General features: G+C 45.4%; 1 protein-coding gene and 1 long non-coding RNA gene across 2 annotated transcripts in view; one reads left to right on the top strand and one right to left on the bottom strand.

The window, feature by feature from the left end:
* The window catches only part of Kif3c (kinesin family member 3C), a 38,016-nt gene extending 35,996 nt beyond the window's left edge, over positions 1-2,020 (top strand). The window contains exons 7-8 of the mRNA XM_052186208.1: positions 336-508; positions 705-2,020. Of these exons, the coding sequence (XP_052042168.1) occupies positions 336-508; positions 705-801 (270 nt within the window). The 3' untranslated portion in view covers positions 802-2,020. The remainder of the gene's footprint in view (positions 1-335; positions 509-704) is intronic.
* Positions 2,021-2,753: 733 nt separating this feature from the next.
* Positions 2,754-19,643, bottom strand: LOC127687515 (uncharacterized). The gene is made up of 8 exons (XR_007978405.1): positions 19,427-19,643; positions 9,545-9,661; positions 9,219-9,423; positions 8,720-8,942; positions 8,583-8,624; positions 7,072-7,138; positions 3,375-6,520; positions 2,754-2,852 (listed from the first exon to the last, which is right to left on the bottom strand). It is a non-coding gene; the product is annotated as an uncharacterized LOC127687515 (long non-coding RNA).
* Positions 19,644-19,665: the final 22 nt, after the last annotated feature.

The following is a 19,665-nucleotide window of genomic DNA, read 5'->3' as shown; positions in this document are numbered from 1 at the left end:
GATGGACCAAGTGAAGTATGTGGTCAAGAGAAAAACACCTTGAGGACACAGACAGAGCAGAGCAAACAGAGCAAGACTCAGTTGGCAAGAAACACAGGGCCTATGGCTGGAATTAGCTCAGAACTCGGCAATATAGGATTACAGCTCATTAATAAAGCTGTATCAGGTTTGTATCTTTATTCAGGAGCTATACAGGCTATACTGGCTAGAGAGGAGGAAGAACCCCCCCCCCTTAGATTTCTTCTATAGTATCCCCCCCAAACTTTTTGTGATACTTAGACCCAGTACCTGGAAGATACTTTGCTGCTCACATCTGATGCATTATTTTACCACAGGCTGAAAATATCATGTTTTTGGAATTGGATGTATCCCCACCGGCTATCTTTGAGATGGAATTTTCTCATGATCAAGAACAAGACCCACGGGTACTACACATGGAGAGGCTCATGAGACTGGACAGCTTTCTGGAAAGACCTTCCACGTCTAAAGTGCGAAAGTCAAGATCCTGGTTAGTACAACCGTGGTCAGAGTGGGCCCTGGACTGAGGAAATGGGACTGTGTGGATTGGTCAAGGCTGAAGAGGGTCTGAGTGGCAACCGAAGAGACCATGGGGAGGGGGAGGGGAGGGGGAGAGGAGAGGCTTTAATTTCTGTTCTCTGGTTTCCCTAATCTCTCCTTTGGTCCATCTCATTGTCTCTCTACAGGTGCCAGAGTCCTCAGCGGCCTCCTCCACCCTCCACAGCTCATGCCTCCATGGCCTCTGCTCCTCTGCACCCTGCAACAGTGGTAGACCATGACTGACCACCCCCAAGTCAGGCTGCCCCTCATAAAGACTCCTAGGGCAGGGCAGCCATCCCTGGTTCATCCCATCTGATGCTTGGTGCGTGTGTATGTGTGTGCGTGCGCGTCTGTAGTATGTATGCATGTGTGTGTATGTGGACTAGTGTGTGTACTAATGTGTGTGAAGGGGCAAGAAACTGGCAGGTGGTGCCTCTGCCTGTTCTTGGTGCCTCCTCTATTTAATTCATGTTATTTATTCATGGAACTTGGTTAGTGAGAAGAGATCCCCTCGCTTGGGCTGCCTGGCCCTGCCGTGGTCACAGCGTAGCCTCCTTGTTCTTCTGGCTGGGAAGAGCTCTCAGTCAGGCCCCAGCTCCTCACGTCAGCTGCCCCCAGGAGGGAAGATGGCTAGTGCCTGAGAAGACAGTGCTTCCTTTACCAGTCCAAATTCAGTTTCCATCCTCTTGTGTGATGGTGAGCAGCCGCTGACACTTTCTGGGGCTGGTGTCCACTGAGGGTGAGGAGTCCTAAGGGTGTTGGGCTTGCACTCCCGGTGGACTGAGCCTTGCTCTCCTTTCTGGGCCCCGGACTCTCCAGCCTCCGGGGCTCTATCCCAAGGACCTTCAGTAGCCTAAGACTCATTCCAGGCTCTCCAGCCTTGGCAAGAACTCATGGCTTCCCCAACTCCACTTCATTGCCAGCCCTCTCTGCCCTTGGATTGGGAATTGTGAACCAAACCGTTGTTGCCACCATGAGACCTGCAGGAAATGGAACAGTGTGGGAAACACATGGACTGCCATCAGGGGCAATCTCTCCTCAGTTCCCTTGGTTTCCCTCTCTCCTCCAAGAAGCTCCTTTGGAGAACAAACCATCAGGCCACCTCCTCATGTGAGGTGTGGCTTCTTCCTGCTCTGATCACTGTTTCCTAAAGCTGTCAGGGCTCGGTCCACAGTGGAAAGAACCAGTGTCATTTTGCCCCTTACTAAACGCAGATAACAAAATCCTTCGCTTTGTGCCTCCAGCTAATACAAGAAACAAACCCAGGCCCAATCTTTGCCAGATTCACCTTTCACCCCTATTTCTCAGCCACATCTTGGGGGAGGGGCACTATTTTGTTGAAAAAAATCAATCCATTCTTTACTACTTGTGTGACCTGGTCCTTCCTCACCTTCCTTTGTGACCACCCCAAATGTCTCCAGGTATTGCAAGTGATGAGTAAATTTCTATTTTAAAAAGTTAATTTTCATTGACCTTTATTTTTTACATGCAAGATAAAACTTATTTTTTTAAGATTTTATTTTTATTATTTTTAAACCATGCATGTCTGCATACATGAATGCAGAGGCCAGAGAGAGCTGGAATTACAGGTGGTTGTGAGTCACCTGCCGTGAGTGCTGGGACTTGAACTCAGGTCTTCTGGAGGAGCAATGTGTGCTCGTAACTGCTGAGCCATGTCTGGCTGCTTCCTCTCCTTCTTCTTCCTTTTTTTTTTTTTTTTTTTTTAAAGGTGTAGACCTGGCTTGCTACTAGTATTCACTTGCTCTGTGGCCCACCCTTACCTCAAATTTGAGGCACTCCTGCCTCAGCTTCCCAGGGGCTGGGATTATAGATGTGAGCTATGATACCCAGTCTTTATCTTTAAAATGTTTTTGTATATATACATATGCAATCCTGCAAAAATTGTTTGGAGTCACTCAGGTTGAGGTAGAAGAATTGCCAGTGATGACAGCCCATTCTATAAACTGAGACATTGCTTAAAAAGATTTTCAAACCTGGAGAGATGGCTCAGTGGTAAATAGCACTTGCTGCTCTTCCAGAAGGACCCGAGGTGTGTCTGGCAGCCACATCAGGCAGCCCCAGGGGATCTGGAACTCTCCTATGGCCTCTGCAGTGACCTGTACACACATGAACACACCCACCTACGTATACAGACGTACATATAACTAAAGATGAAATACGCTTCTTACAGTTGGGTTTAAACTGCGTTTGGTGGTGCATGCACTGTACACCTTTAATCCCAGCACTTGGGAGATGAAGGCAGACAGATCAGAAGTTCAAGGTCTCCCATGACTCTATAGCAGAAGAGAAAATAAATAATAAAATAAAAAGTTTACATTAAAACCATCCAGTTCTAGCTGTTCTACAACTAACTTGGATTCCTTCCCTAATTGTGCTTCTGATACGCCTCTAAGGGAAAAAAAACCCATACTCCTCTATTTCTGCCGTTTTGTGTTGCTTTGTTTTATTCTGAGCCAGAGTCTATGTATCTATGCAGCACTGGCTGGCCTGGAACACACTGTGTAGACTAGAGTGGATGAAACTCGCAGCTATTTTCCTGCCTCTGCCTCTGCCTCGAGTGCAGGGGTCACAGGCAGGCATCACCATGCGCAGTCCAGCATCTACTCTCTCCAAGTCCTGGAGCGACTGGGAAGCTGCTGCTGAGAGCAGTTTGTTGCAGAAGGGATTGCAATTGCTGCTGTCCACAGTCAGCAGTTTACTGCTTAATTATTATTCACTGAGTATAAAATTAAGTTGAAAAATTAAGAAATTCTCTCTTAATACTAAAAATCATACTGCTAAATATGTTGACTTACTTTCAATATGTATATTTTGGTGGGTGGTAGAGGGTAAATTCAGTGAGAGGAGACAGGAGTTAAGATTTCAAGTGCTCCAGTGTTGGGAGTCCCCTTCCCAGGCTTATAAGCAGGTCTCTTACTTCTGTAAGGCATGAAGATGACACAGATCTGCCAGAAGTTTTGTGTGGCGAAGGGCAGCAGGCCGTTCTCGTCCTCTGGGAAACAAGCCCTTCTTGCACCATTCAAGGTCCTGTCTGAGCATCTCTTGCTTTGACTCCGCTGTTGTCCTTTCTACTGTTCTACTGGACTGAATGGTTGAGCCTTGCGGTTGCCTGTCCTTCAAGGGACTCCTAGGTTTCCATCAGAGCCCTCTGATTATTTGACACTCAGGATTCAAACCAGAGGAATGGCTTTCTCTGGGACAGGAGCTGTGTGTAGAAATCTCCCGATGTGACCTGGGCATTGGGGGACCCCCCCACCTCTGTCATTTGTAGATGAAGCTGCATGAGCCACCCCACTCATCACCTGGACACACTGACTCCGCATTATCTGGGTCACTACCCTCACCGTCTTAGAGCACAATATCCCCACTTCAGCACCGCAGCCAAATGCTGGGCCCAAGGTGTGCTCAGAGGAGGTGCTCCTGCCTATGGTATTGTACATGCGTGTTTATGTATGTACATGTGTGTTTATGTTTGCCTGTACAGGGGGCACTACACTCAATGTAGGATACCCTGGGGACAGGGCTACTGAAGGTGGCTGGATCTCAGTCTCTGTCTCTCTCCTTTTTCTTTCACTGTATCAGACATTTGATTGACAAAGTAAGGGCCTTAATTAGGATCAAATTTCTATGTATGTTGCTATGGCCTTTAATTAAAGTTACACACAGTGGCCCATTCTTGTCACTCTATACATATGGGACATATGTAATATATAAATATATAAATATATACAAAGCATTAACCTCTGTCCCCTTGGTTTAGGATGGAGGCCTTTCTGTTAAGTGGAAATGCACCCTAGCTTGGTGCTGCCAGCAGCCTGCAGGCCCCAGCCCTGTTGAGATTAACACAGTTGACAATAAAGGAATGAGTATCATTGTGGAGTCGATTGCCTGCTTCTCTCCCTTTGCCTCTTCCATCCCCCTTTTCATGTTCACCTCTCTCTCCAGCTTTTTTTTTTTTTTTTTGAGCAAGGGTTCAAAAGTATTTGGAGGTCACCTGCAGCAATCAGAACATCGAGGGAGAAATAACTGCTCAATGAAAGGATGTCTGCAGATTAGCTGCTGGTGGATTAGCTTGGCTGTTAGAGGCTTGGGTAGCATATTCAAGATGTTCATGCACTGTTCTGTTCCTGGCATGGGAAGAAAGAAAAAGATCATAGCTGGGCGAGGGCTGGTGAGAGAGCACAGTGGGTGAAGTGCCTGCTGCCAAAGCTGGCAGCCTGATTGGCTCCCCAGGGCCCACACATAGTATGGAGAGACAACTGATGCCTACAAGTTGTTCTCTGATCTCCATATCTGTGATACAGCACGGGCACACCCCCACACATGCATGCTGTAACATATGATCCAAATTGAGAGTATTTGAATTGAGAGAGGACAAAGGGTCCAGTCAGGAAAATCGTGACTGGAGAGTTGCGACGGGATCTCTAGCACGGCTCACCTCAGAATGGCAGGGGATACTCAGATTAGCTGTCAGGGATTGGACAGAAAAAAAAAGTTGGTGGAAAGCACATGCATGTGTCTGGAACATAGGGAGTGCTGAATTCCAATACAAACCTTAGTTTCTCAACTGGGTGGAGCCCACTGAGAGAACATACAAGCACCATGCTGGAGGCCCTGTGTTCCACTACTGTGCACAAAACAAACATCTTGTTCATCCTGGAGGGAATGAAAAGTAGTGACTCAAAGCCTTGTGTCCTGGCTCACAAGGCAGAAACACCGTGAGCAGTTTGGGCACTGAAGTGTTTTCAAAGATGTTTCTTGCCCCTGTACTTCCAGCCCTCAGGCTCCCCCGAGTGTCACTCTGGTGCTGGAGACACCTACCAGAGATTGCACTGGACTCTTTGAATAAAACAATAAAAAAAGATATAGTGACAACTTTGGTTTCTTTAAAAACCCAGTTATGTGAATATGTTTTTGTTCAATCCCAGGTGTGGGATATGCAGCCACTTCAGACTGTCCACAACCGCTGACTATAACTGTCTCATGCTCCAGGAGGGCGTGATTTTTGCCAGCTGCATATAGTTTATGTTTGGCATTCTGCGGACTCTTGAGAAGGTATAAATGCCAGAGCTCCAGAGGGCTGTGGCAGCTGCTGTTCCCGCTGCTGCTGCTTTTGCTATTGCTGAATTGCTGAATTTCTTGTTGTAGGTATCCTGATGACTGAGATTGGACTTGCCCCCAAGGAACCTGGATGCCCCTAATCAGCCCAAAGGTTGGTGCCCCCCAACCTTTTCTATTTCCTACCTAGTGTTGGAAGGTTGGAAGGTATTAGGGTGGGATAAGGGTTGGAAGAGTAGTAGATCATAGAACCCAATAAAGTACCCCAAAAGTCAAGCTACAGAAGGACATGACTGCTCCTAGGTATGGTGGAAGAGGTTTACTGTTGATAAGAGAGAGAGCACAGGCAGAAAGCCAGTGGGAAAACCCAGAGTGAACATGACCTTCATTCCTGAGCCGGGACATGTGAGGAGATGGGAGAGAAAGGAGAAAGGAATCACCAACCAAGAGGGGCAGACTGGGCCAAGGGGTTAACATAGCCAAAAATGGCTGAGTTATATAGGAGTCAGAAACGCCGGGAGGGGAAATACCTGGGCTGGAGAGTTCAGGATAGGGGACCAATCAGGAGGGGGCCGGTAACAGAGACTGAAGGATGCTGGGAGAACCTGGCGGTCAGCATCCACTTTGGTACGTTAATGAGCACTTCAGCCATTTGTCCCAGGTTTGAGACCTGGGACTCTTTAACACACACTTAAAACACGGCTTTGAGAGCTCCTCGCACGTAGGACATGCAGTCATTCTGCGCTCAGAAGAGAGCTAGGGAAATTGAATCTTACCTGTCCACGTGGCGATGAAGCTGATCCTCCTCACCCCAAAGCCTGAATTTTTCCTCTCCAGCATGCTACTTCTCTATTCCATGAGTACCAAGGAAAACAACAGCTTCCTACATGAGTATGATAGAAAATTTATCTGTCAGCAGCTTCCTGCTGATGTGATCTAGCCACAGGCTCTCCATCTCAGTGCCCAGTTGGTGGGATCAGGACTGACTGAAAGGTTTGCATCAGATAGGTGGGGACGTGACTTGTGGAGTCCTCCAAGAGCTACAAGAGCACCACAACCACGGGAACAGGCGGTTGTGGTTACTACTAGAATGCAGATACAACAGCATTCTCATAAGAATATGATGGCTGGAGCTACCACTGAGTGAGGGGCTGGTGGTAGCAAGACTCTGGGCTTGATCCTCAGTACTGGAGGAAACAGAAACAAATGAAGAAGCTGAGGGCAGCAGTGGAGTAGGTTGGGCTAGGCACTGGACTGCCAGTACCACTGATGTTTTGTTTGTACGTATGTGTCAAAGGACAACCTGAGGAAGTCCCTTCTCTCCCCACATGTGGATTCTGGGCACTGAGCTCAGGCTGATAAGGCTCACAGCAAGCACCTTCACTGCTGAGCCACCGTACTTGTCCACAACTGATGTTAATTGTTTTTACTTACATGAATGTATGTGTGCCAGCATGAGTCTATGTGCACCACGTGTATGCAGATGAGGGCAGCAGATCACCTGGCAATGGAGTGACAGGAGGTTGTGAGCTACCTAATTTGGATGTGCGGCCTCTGCAAGATGAGCAAGTGCTTTTATCCACTGAGCCATCACTCCAGCCCCACAACTGATGCTCTTGACCGCTGAGTCAATGATATAGGATAGCTTTTAAAAAAACTTTTCTTTTTAAAGATTTATTCATTCACTATATGTAAGTATACTTCAGCTATCTTCAGACACCCCAGAAAAGGGCATTAGATCTTACCTTGGATGGTTATAAGCCACCATGTGGTTACTGGGACCTGAACTCAGGACCTTCAAAGAGCAGTCAGTACTTTTAACCACTGAACCATCTCCCCAGTCCCGAAGGATAGCTTTTAAAAAGTCCAATGTGCGGTTATACCATCCCCCTCGTTAATTTTCTTACACCATGGTCCAAGCGTTAACCTCAGCAGGGCACAGTGGTAAACATCTGTAATCCTAGCACTGGAAAGGCAGAAGCAGGGTCATTGCAAATTCAAGGCAAAATTGATCTCCATTACAAGTTCTACATGAGCCTAGGCTACATACAGTAAGACCCTCTCTCAAAAAAACCAGTGTGTGGCTGGACAGACTATTTATTCTTGCAGAGGATCCAGGTTTGGTCCCCAGCACCCACAGCAAGTGGCTTACAATCACCTGCATCTTCAGGGAATCCAATACTTCTGGATTCCCAGGGTACCTACACTCACCTACAGAGAGACACGCACCTGTAAAAATGATTAAAAATTATTAAAAAAGAAAAACCAACTAACATATTCCCTTTCCCCCCAAAAATAGAAAGATCCGAGAGCTCTCTAGGGCTGGAAGATGGTTCAATAGGTAAAGTGCTTGTGCTGCAAGCATGAGACCCCAAGCCCGAGTCCCAGCGCCCACATGAAAAGCCAGGCTACACGCCCCCTTAGAGCTGGATTGGAGACAGGACCATCCAGGGGCTTTCTAGGCCGTCGGTCAGCGTCAGTGAGACTGAACCTCAAGCAATGACGATGGAGAGTAATAGAGTGAGTGGGTACTTTATATTAACTTCTAGCCTCCATGGATGCATTCCCATGCCTGCATACACACAGACTTCCTCCCCCCCCCCCCCAAGAAAGCTATCTAGGGAGCCACACAGAAAATGCATCATTGAGAAAGAACAATGCCCAGGGGAAACTGAAGTGGCCTTAGCCTGTGAAGATGCTCAGCGGGAGACAGTTGGTGTTTAAGGGACCCGATCAGGCCTCAGGGAACTAGGAAGCAAACAAGTTAAAATCGACTTGTAAGCTGGGTGATGACAGCACACACCTTTAATTTCAGCAGAGGCAGGCAGAGATCTCTAGTTTGAAGCCAGGTCCGTCTATAGAGTGACAGGAAAGCCAGGGCTACACAGAGAAACCTTGTCTGACAAACAAAAACAAAAACAAAAACAAAAACAAAAAAACCTGACCTCTAAATTCTCTTGGCTGATCCAAGAATTTCAATGTCATTTCTAGAAAGAAAAAAAAAAAGATCTACTTTTATTGCTTGTCTTGCTACTGAGTGGCAAACCCCCTCTCTCTTAGGAATTGTGACTGTTGTGCTCACCCTGGGAGCGATGATTTCTATTTCAGATACTCTCTTCCACACCTTGTGAGCATCCACAGTTGAAGGATGTGATGGGCCTCTTTGATGTGCAAAGCAGGCTGCTTCTCTCCTCTTTGTTGCTACAGAAATCAAGGCTGGTAGCTGCTGCTGTTATGACAATTTACAGTTGTTCACGGCCCTTTCTCCTTGTCAAATTAAAGGCGTATGTTGACTGCATTTGTTCCTGTTAGGAATTGGAAAAAATTAAAAAATGAGTCTGTGCAGAAGACTGAAAGGGATAAATTGACTATGATACTTGGTTCCCCTCCCAGGAACTGGAGGCCTGGATACCAACCAATTCAACCAGAGGGAAGGGGGGTGGGGGGGGGAAGAGGAGGTTAGAGGAGGGCATAGAGAGCTGGGAATCTTCCCCCACTCAATTTCCCTTACAAGTGACAGGTGGAGAGGGAGTGGAATACAGTATTTAAAAAGCGGATTACAGAGCACTGGGACAACCTACCCATGCCCAGAGGCACCTATACACAAGTCTTAGCAACTAGAAAAAGGAGTCCAGTTGGAATAAAGATTTATAATCATTCACTGGCCGTTGAATCACCACAGTGTGAAAGGCTTTATCTGTTGTTAATAGTGCTTTAGGCATCACGTGCTTAAGTAACAGAGTCCTGAGACAGAGATTCCATTCTGGAGGTCCATACAAATTGGGTCTATCCTCGAAAACAAAACAAAAAGAGCAATGGTGAAAATTAGAAAAAAAGCAAAAAAGGAAAAAGAAAAAAAAAAAGAAGCTGATCTAACTTAGTGTTGTGAGGCTTGCTTGGCACTCACAGGGCCCTGAAGGAGATGGAATGCTTAGACAAAGCAAACTGGAAGATCAGGAGGTCCAGACGGAGACCGTACTTCACTGCTTAGTGAATTCAGAGGCAGCTGGGGACACTGGAGATCCTGCATTGATCATAAACAAAAGAGGAGTTGCTGCTGTGTGATGACTTGATTGTCTTGTCATGAGACACTCAGCCATCAGACCTGTTCCTGGAAACCAAGGTGACTGCAGAGGGAATGACTCACAGCAAAGGAGACATACAAAATTGAGGCTCTTAGCTCCTTGGTAGACATTTGCAGGGGCCAAGGAGCTGTCTGTGCTTTTAGCAAACGTGGCCTCCGCGTCTGTCTCACTCACTTTGAATGGCTGTTTCTCATCAGGTTCACAGCCAACCACCCTTTTTCCATTACAATTTTTCTTTTTCCCTCAAAATGTTTTTAGATGTTATTTGTTTTACATTCTGTGTATGAATGTTTTGCCTGCATGCATGTGTGTGTACTTGGTGGAGCCCCTGAAAGTGGGATTAAGATGCCTGCAGGCATCATGCGGGTGCTGGGAATAAAACCTGAGTCCTCTTCAAACAAGTGGTCTTAACTGCTGATCCATCTACTCAAATAATATATATTTTTTTATAGAGCCCTTCCTTTATAGCCCTCATTGGTATGGTACCTTACTATGTACATCGGTTGGCCTTGAACTTGTGATGATATGCATCATCTCTAGGTGCTAGGAAAACAGTGTGCACCCCTCATCAAATCTTGAACAGAAAACTGTACTAGCTTCCTAAATTCTTAAACACTAAATTCTTTCTACTGTTGCTTTCACTTCCTTGCCTTTCCTCATCATGTTAGCACTCATCAGTGCTGTCTTCCATAGAGTAACAGACTACACAGCCAGGCACTTGGGAGGCAGATGCAGGTGGCAGAGCTCTACTGAGTTCAAGGTCAGCCTGGTCTACATATCGAATTCCAAGCCAAGGCTGCACATAGTGAGATCCCATTTCTCTCTCTCTATTTTTTTTTTTTTTGATTTTTTTAATTTTTTGAGACAGGGTTTCTCTGTATAGCCCTGGCTGTCCTTGAACTCACTCTGTAGACCAGGCTGGCCTCAAACTCAGAAATCCATTTGCCTCTGTCCCCCAAATGCTGGAATTAAAGGTATGTACCACCACCGCCCGTTGAGATTCCATTTCTTTTTTTTTTTTTTTCTCGTGCCAGGGTTTCTCTGTGTAGCCCTGGCTGTCCTGGAACTCACTCTGTAGACCAGGCTGGCCTCAAACTCAGAAATCCACCTGCCTGCCTCTGCCTCCCAAGCGGGGCTTATGCTGCCCTATGGTATAGTGTTGTTCCCGGGTACCAAATGTCATGAGGTGTTCATGAGGTAGCACATACCTTCAATTCTACCACTGGAGCGGCAGAGGCAGGTGGATCTCTGTGAGTTGGAGGCCATCTTGGCCTACATAGTGAGTTCTAGTGAGAACCTGTCTCAAAAAACAAAAAACCAAAAAACCAAAGAGGGATAGACAGCTTAGGAAAATACTCACTAAATGTACTCACTAAAGTGCTTGCTTCATAAGCATACAAACTTGAGTCCAAGACATTGGTGGTGCCCACCTTCAATCCCAGTTCTTGAGCAACAGCAGATCTCTGTGAATTTGGGGCTAGTCTGGTCCAGGACAGCCAGTGCTACACAGAGAAACCCCCTCTTGAAAAGCCTAAAAAAAACAAACAACCCCCCCCCCCCATCCCCAACCCTCCGCCAAAACAATAAGATCTTGAGTTCAATTCTCATGTAAACAGCTAGGTAAACAAACCAGCCCCAAGGTGTGCCAGGGAGTGAGACAGTGTCCTTGGGGCTTGCAGGCCAACCAGCAGGGCCTAATCAGCAAGCTTCAGGGCAAAGAGAGACCTTGCTTCAAAAAAACAAGGTGGAGGGCACGTATGGAATGATCCCAGAGGCTGTCCTCTGAGTTCTCCAGAAGCACACACATGCACATATACCTGCATGCACACACCAAGATAAAGGGCCGGGAATGTTGTAGTTGAAACACTCAGGAGATGAAGGCAAAAAAAAAAAAAAAAAAAAAAAAAAAAAAAAAAAAAAAAGCTAGAATTAAAGGCAATCCTGGGCTACATAGCCTATTCTAAGCCATCCTGACATACAAGACAAAAAACTGTCTCAAAAGGGAAAAAAGGAAGTTTTGTGAAAATATGAAGATGAGCTAAGTTCCTGTATTTGGAATACAAGAAAGTGATTCTACCAAAGACTGAATAGATTTACTTCCAGTTAATCAGGCCGCAAGAGCAGAACTCACAGCATTTTGTATCAGGTGACTTTTTAAAAAAATGTTTTCCTGAGCCGGGCAGTGGTGGCGCACGCCAGTAATCCTAGCACTCTGGGAGGCAGAGGCAGGAGGATTTCTGAGTTCAGGCCAGCTTGGTCTACAGAGTTCGTTCCAGCACAGCCAGGGCTATACAGAGAAACCCTGTCTCGAAAAAAAAACCAAATCCAAAAAACAAAAACAAAAAAATGTCTTCCTGTTTCATGGTCATAGGGACTCTCTGCTGTGGCAGGGCCTTCGCCTGTCCCCTTCCCTTTAGCTCAGTGGTTCTCAACCATCCTAATGCCACAACCTTTTAATGCAGTTCCTCATGCTGTGGTAGCCTCCTACCATAAAATTACTTTTGTTGCTACTTCATAGCTGTCTTTTTGCTATTGTTATGAATTGTAATGTAAATATATTTGGAAGTAGAGGTTTGCCAAAGGGTCATGACCCATAGGTTGAGAACTGCTGGAATGGTCCTAGTCTTGGTCTTTACAAGGTTAGTACCTTGCCTTCTGTCTTCTGCTTCAACCTAATGTCAAATCCCGAGTGGCTCTCTTTGTGACTTACGGGTGCTCACACCCAGTCGCACACTACCATATTAACTAGAAGGCTCTTTGTTTTGTCTTTTTTCTAGGAGGTTTTCTCGTGTAATCCTGGCTGTTCTGTAGACCAGGCTGGCCTCAACTTGCCTCTGCCTGAGACTAAATGTTGGATGTAAAACCCTGTGACCATTAGTGATATAGGGCTAGGACCCTAGTGTTCTGACTAGACTCCATCCCCAGTCACTGGCTATAGCCAGGCTTTCCCTGCCCCAGTCACCTGGCAACAGCCAGACAGCCTGGTCCACTATAAAAGGGGCTGCTTGGCCACTCCTCGCTCTCATCTCTCTTGCCCCTCTTTCTTGTCTTCTTTTCCCTCTTTCCATGTGGTCATGGCAGGCTTATATTTCTCTACTTCCCCTCTCTCACTTTATTTCTCTATAATAAAGCTTTAAAGTCATGGGCTGTTTCTTCTTATCAAAACCCGCCAGGCTGGAGTAATGGAACAGGCCTCTCGTAGTGTTCCCAGCTGACAGAAAGGACCAAGGACTTCTGCGCCTGGCTGGGCTTCCTCTGCAGGTACTTGGGCCTCCGTCCCAAAGGATCAAGTCAAGTCCAGATCCCACCTAGCCAGGTCACCTTCCTCTAGAGGTACACGGGTGCTCACCATCCCTCTACAGGTACACAGGCCCCCTCGCCATTCTCTACAACTAAAGCTGTGTGCTACCACCACCTGAGGTTTTGTTTTTTACAGATTCCCAAAAACCTAAGTGTACTCCACATGTGTGTGGATGCCCAGAGGCTTGCAGAGGGCATCAGAACCCCTGGAACTGGAATTGCAGACAGTTGATTTCATGTGCGCGCTGGGAATTGAATTTGGATCCTTTGCAAAAGCAGTCAGTGCTCTTAATGGCCAACCATTTCTCCAGCTCTTATTTTTGAGGGGTGGGGTTTATGTGGCCCAGGGCGTTCTCATACATACTTAGTATGTGGCTGAAGCTGGTTTTTAACTCCCAACCCTACTGCACCCAACATCAAGCTGGTTTTTCAACACAGTTCTGATATTGCCCTTTCTATTAACTTCTCCCCTATGTTCATTCGAATAAAGTTTCATGACTATAGAACCTGGTATATTTCTGCATTCTTGACATTCAAATCAGTCTTTCACAAATAACCAGTAAGCACTCTTTTTAAAAAATATTTTAACCTGGTATGATGATGGTACACACCTCTAATCCCAGCACTCAAGAGGCAGAGGCAGGTGCATCTCTGTGAGTTTGAGATCAGACTGGTCTAATTAGTAAGTTGCAGGCCAGTCAGAGCTATATCCAGAGACTCTGTCAAACAAATAAAAACCCCACGTCTCAGTGTGGTTGTACACACATGAACACAACTGTCTCTGGAGGCCAGAAGCGGGCATCAGATGCTCTGGAGCTGGAATTGAATTATGCAATTGAGAACCACCTGATCTGGGTATATCTTAGTTAGGGTTTTACTGCTGTGAACAGACACCATGACCAAGGCAAGTCTTAATAAAGGACAACATTTAACTGCAGCTGGCTTACAGGTTCTGAGGTTCAGTCCATTATCATCAAAGCAGACCGTGGCAGTGTCCAGGCAGGCATGGTGCAGGAGGTGAGCATCTGAAGGCTGCTATGAGAAGACTGACTTCCAGGTGGCTAGGACTGGGGTATTAAAGCCCACGCCCACAGTGACACCTACTCCAACAAGGCAATACATCCTAACAGTGCTACTCCCTGACCCAAGCATATACAAACCATTACAGAGTACTAGGAACCCAAGTCCTCTGGAAGAACATCAAGTACTTTTAACTATGCAGCCATCTCTCTAACCCATTCCTTTCTGTTTTTCGAGCTTTTAATTCTGAAACTTTCCCAGTGTTGACATGACAACTGTGTGGCACTGTGGTTTTGTTTTATTTCCTCGGACAGGGCTTTGAAGTGCTGGGCTCAAGCCATCCCGAGTCACTAGGACTTCAGGCATGCATCACCATACCTTGCTAAAAATACAACTTTGTGGTTTTGTTTGTTTGCAGACAGGTCTAGTTATATAGTCCACGTATAGTTTAGAAACTTACTGTGTAGGCCAGGCTGGCATGGAACTAATAACAATTCTCCTGCCTCTGCTTCCATGAATATAAGAATGACAAGCCTGAAACATCATGCCTGACATAAAAATGAATATTCATTGAATCAATCAGTCCATGTTTAGAGAAATCACTGAGGACTTGAAAAATCTAAATAAATTATCCTCAAATCCTAACTGAAGAACTATGGGCAGTTCGTGGCCTCTGAGGAAGAATCAGTTTTCTGTTTGGTGTGGCTTCTGTGCCACCACAATTCAGAGGGTGGTCCACATCCACAATTATAGGGACAGTGTATGTTGGAGGCAATGGGTTTAAAATAAAAGAATATTGAATTGAAGTTAGAGGAGTATCGGCAGGTGGTGGTGGTGGTGGTGGTGGTGGAGGACCTGGGAGGAATTATGGGGAGAAGTGGAGGTAAATATGACCAAATATGCTAAGTGAAAATTTCAAAGAGTAAAAAATATTTTAAAAATTGTTTAAGTTCTATCAGTGAGTGGTAAGGTCAGGATGAATCTAAACCTATTTAAGTTCAGGCTGTCTCCCCTCCATGCAACAATCTATCACGAGTATCTAAGAACTATTTAAGGGTGAGATAGAGCTCAGTTTAGAGCACTTACCTATAAGAGCAAGGCCCTCCATTCTATCTCTAATACAACAAAAACAACTTTAAAAATGCTTTTGGCATCTGAGGAGTATTATGATTATGAAGAACATTTAAGAGAACTTCTGAACGAATGATTAAATTCCTCAGGTTAAATGGGGTAGGAGATGCTGTGGACATATGGCTGGACAAAACCCATGCTAACTAAGGAGTCACGCGGACAGGCTGTCTCCAGATTCTTCTGGCTGGCTCCAGTTCCTCCACCTTCCTTCCGGCTTCCTCCAGGTCCGCAGTAGTTAGCCGCCAGCAGTCCAGTCTGGTTCAAGTCATGGCTCTAGTTTCTCATCATGCTCCTGAGACTAGTTCATCCTTAAGTATAGGAACCAATATAAGGGGACTGGAGAGATGGCTCAGTGGTTAAGATCACTGGCTGCTCTTCAAGAGGTCCTGAATTCAATTGCCAATAACCACATTGTGGTTCACAACCATCTGTAATGGGATCCAATGGCCTCTTCTGGTGTGTCTGAAGACAGCTACAGTGTACTCATATATATAAAATAAATAAATCTTTAAAAAAAAGCCCAACTAAAAAACAACCCCACAAAACAAACAAACAACCAAAAAAATCTGTGGTAGTGAAACCACAAAATGCATCTGTTTACCATCGAGACAGCTCAGCAGGTAAAGGCACTTGGTGCTAAGCCTGATGACTTGAGTTTGATCTATGGGACTCAAATGAAACAAGAGAAATAAATCCTTAAAGTTGCTCTCTGACTTCATATGTGTGTCATGGCATAATAAAATACACAAAATCAAACGATTTCTCTTACACGGTGCTCCAAAGATAGTAATGACCATTCAAACATAGTCCTGTTCTCTTCCAGGGTCTAATATTTAATTCATTGTTGAAAATGACGTTTAGGGGACTGGAGAAATGGCTCAGGGGTTAAGAGTACAGGCTACTCTTCCGAAGGTCCTGAGTTCAAATCCCAGAAACCACGTGATGGCTCACTACCACTTGTAATGAGATCTGACACCCTCTTCTGGTATGTCTGAAGAAAGCAACAGTGTACTCATATACATAAAATAAATAAATATTAAAAAAAATAAAAGAGCTGGGCGGTGGTGGCACACGCCTGTAATCCAGGCACTCTGGGAGGCAGAGGCAGGCGGATTTCTGAGTTCGAGGCCAGCCTGGTCTACAGAGTGAGTTCCAGGACAGCCAGGGCTACACAGAGAAACCCTGTCTTGAAAAAAAACCCCAAAATAAATAAATAAATAAATAAATAAATAAATAAATGAAAGAAAGAAAATGATGTTTAGAACTCACAACCCTCCAGCCTTGGCTTCCCATTGTGCCTGGCTCTGCATTACATAAAGGCTACATTTTAACATACTATTTGTTCTCTCCTTTTCTCTTGGCTCCTGCTGGCCATAACCCTACATAAGCTAAATCTTGTTGCCCTTAGTTAAATTCCACAGACAGGACAAAAAATGGGATTTTGCTATTTCTGACAACAAGGCATAAAAAGATACAACAGTTCATATTCATTGATGTGCCAGGCATTTTTACATTTGTTGTCTTAAACAGAGCCCAGATTTCTGCTTATTTGTGCATGCGCACGCACACACACACAAACATACACAAACACACACACACAGAGAAAGCTAGGGAGGAGAGGGAGAGAGAGGGAGGAGAAGGAGAAGAGGAGGAAGGGAGGGGGAGAGGAAGAGGAAGGGCGAGGAAGGGAGAGGGAGAGAGATACCGTAGCAGAGAACTCTGAAAGATGAAGTGGCATGTCTAAGCTTCCCCACATGTAATATGGTCAGATGAGAATGGGAATATGGGAATTCTAGCCAAAACCAATCTATCTAGTTTGGTTCTATACAGCCACTTGCTGTAGAGCATTATGCTTCTAATTGCAATATTTCCTCCAAATTGAAACATTTGCTCCAGGAAGGACAAGAAAGCTCAGGAGCCTCAGGTGATAAACAAGATCCTATGCCCAGAGAACAACAATCCAAACCAAACCAGACTGAAAGACTCCTGAGAGTGCCTACTGAGAGTATAGATGGGTAAGCAGTTGCTAGGGTTACGATTCTGATGGGGAAACCACCTAAAGAGACATTCTCTCAAGCTGGAAAGAGAGTTCCAGGGTTGCAGGTTTCCAAGCAGGCAGCCATATTGGGGTTTCTGCTTGGGATGTCACAGCGGCTTCTGCCACCTACACTAACAAGTCACTAGTTCATCAAACTGTACAATCCTTATTTTGGTCTGTTATGGGCTATCTTTCTGGGATAAGTAGATGGGTGTGCTAAGTTTCTGTGTCCCCAGGAAAAGTCTGTCAGCCAACACCATTGCTACTGCTCTTACAGAGTCAGTGGCATGGACTTTGAGCTGGACAGAGCTATATCCTGTTGTGTTCCCGGTCAAGACCTGACTTTCGGCAAACATGGTTGAGATTGCAAAGTGGTTAGGACTATGGCTAGGGCCTCAAGCTTCTTCAGCTTGAGATGGGCTTCCTGAACAGACTAAAGACACAGGCTTTGTAGTGAGGAGGTACATCCCATAAATCTTTTTTTTTTTTTTTTTTTTTTTGAGACAGGGTTTCTCTGTGTAGCCCTGGCTGTCCTGGAGCTCACTCTGTAGACCAAACTGGCTTCGAACTCAGAAATCCACCTCTGGCTCTGGCTCTGCCTCCCAAGTACTGGGATTACAGGCGTGCACCACCACTGCCCGGCGGCCCATAAATCTTACTTAAGACAGTGAGTGCAGTGAGTTATTAAAGGAGTGGCTGAATGTGTATATCCATTATCAATTGCCAAAGTCCTGTGACCATTGCTGATGGTCTTTCAAACTTACTAACTTTAACATACCTGCCTGTTTTGACCTGAGAGATAAAGGTGTAAGCTCAATGGTTGAACACTTGTCTAAATGTTGAAGTCCTGGATTTGGTCCCTAGTACAAGTAAGGAAAAATAAATTTAAAAACTGAGGAAAGGTTATCAATTAGGATGGGTGTGGAACTCAGGTGGCAGAGGCAAGCGATCTCTGTGAGTTCGAGTCTAGCCCAGTCTTCATACAAAGTTCCAGAAATGCCAGGGCTACAAAGACCTTGCTTTAAAAAACCAAAAAGGAACCCACATTTATCATATACACATATTGTTGATGGTTCTTTTTTGAGACAGGGTCTCAAGGATGGCCTGGAACTTGCTCTGTAGGAGACTTATTGACAACCCATACTTCTATTTTCCTCAGTGCTTAGATGACAAGGATGCACCACGACATAGCTTTTGACAGAGAAAATATTGCCAACAATAAGGGATTCTGTGAACTGCTGAAACCCATCTAGGGAGCTCCTACATGCTAGACAACAGGTTATCAGTAGAGATGCACCTTCATGGTAAGGCCTGTAATCCCAGGTACTATGGAGGCTGAGTAATTTGGATGGAATTTGGAGTCAAAGCTTGCCTAAGCTACAGAATGAATTCAGTAACAGTCTAGATAATTTAGGGAGACTCTGCCTCTAAGTAAAAACAACAAAACGGCTGAGAGTACAGCGTAGTGGTAGCAGGCTTGTGCTAGGCTACAAGTTCAATCCCCGCATCCCTAGCCACTATGCATTCATTTTATGCTATTTACATGAACAGATAATGGGAGGTAAAATGTTCTGATTATTCAGGAGGGTTTTACTGACATTACAGATAATGAATAGTTCTTGACCAGCTATAGCTGAATCATTCAACAAATATTTAACGGATGCCTGATACATATAAGCTCTGTGCCATGGGCTTAGTTCACGGAGATAAAACACACTTCTCTGATGATACCAATCACATGTAAAAACATAAACGTGGTTCCTAAACTTTTTAAAAAAAGATTTATTTTGTGTATGTGAGTACACTGTTGCTGTCTTCAGACACACCAGAAGAGGGCATTGGATTCCATTACAGATGGTTGTGAGCCACCATGTGATTGCTGGGAACTCAGGACCTCCAGTGCTCTTATCCTCTGAGCTATCTCTCCAGCCCATAAATGTAGTTTCTTTTGGCCTAAAAAAGTCTCTTTAGTTTGCGAGGCAAGGCTTGGAAGCTAACAAACTAGTTTTTGGTATATTCATATCCTATACTCGAGAGTTGGTAAATCAAGCCAACCTGTCTCATCTATTAAACAGATTAATAATAGACGAGAACTGCATGCGGTACGTTTTCAAAAAGATAAGCTTTCTAAAAATGAACTTGAGGGCAAGGTGGTGCATGCCTGTAACTACCAGTAATGGGGAAACAGAAGTGCGGAGTTTAAGGTCCGCCTTACCTGAGCCTGTACCACAACAAAATAAAACATGAATTCATTGGAATGGTAGTTGGCAAGATCACTTGAGCGTCGGGCTCTTTAAGTCTCCAGAGCCTCTCCTCAACACACGCGGCAGGCCACCGCGCAATCAGCCTTTCCCGGGAGTAGATTCCGTTTCCGCTCGCAGATCTTCGCGGTGGGTGTGACTGTCAGACGTCCGACCCACAGACTATGGGCGGCCCTCATTATGCGCGTGCGCC

The sequence above is a fragment of the Apodemus sylvaticus genome, chromosome 6 (genome assembly GCF_947179515.1).
Source record: "Apodemus sylvaticus chromosome 6, mApoSyl1.1, whole genome shotgun sequence".
Classification (NCBI taxonomy): Eukaryota; Metazoa; Chordata; class Mammalia; order Rodentia; family Muridae; genus Apodemus; species Apodemus sylvaticus.
This window is presented reverse-complemented; position numbering and strand designations above follow the sequence as displayed.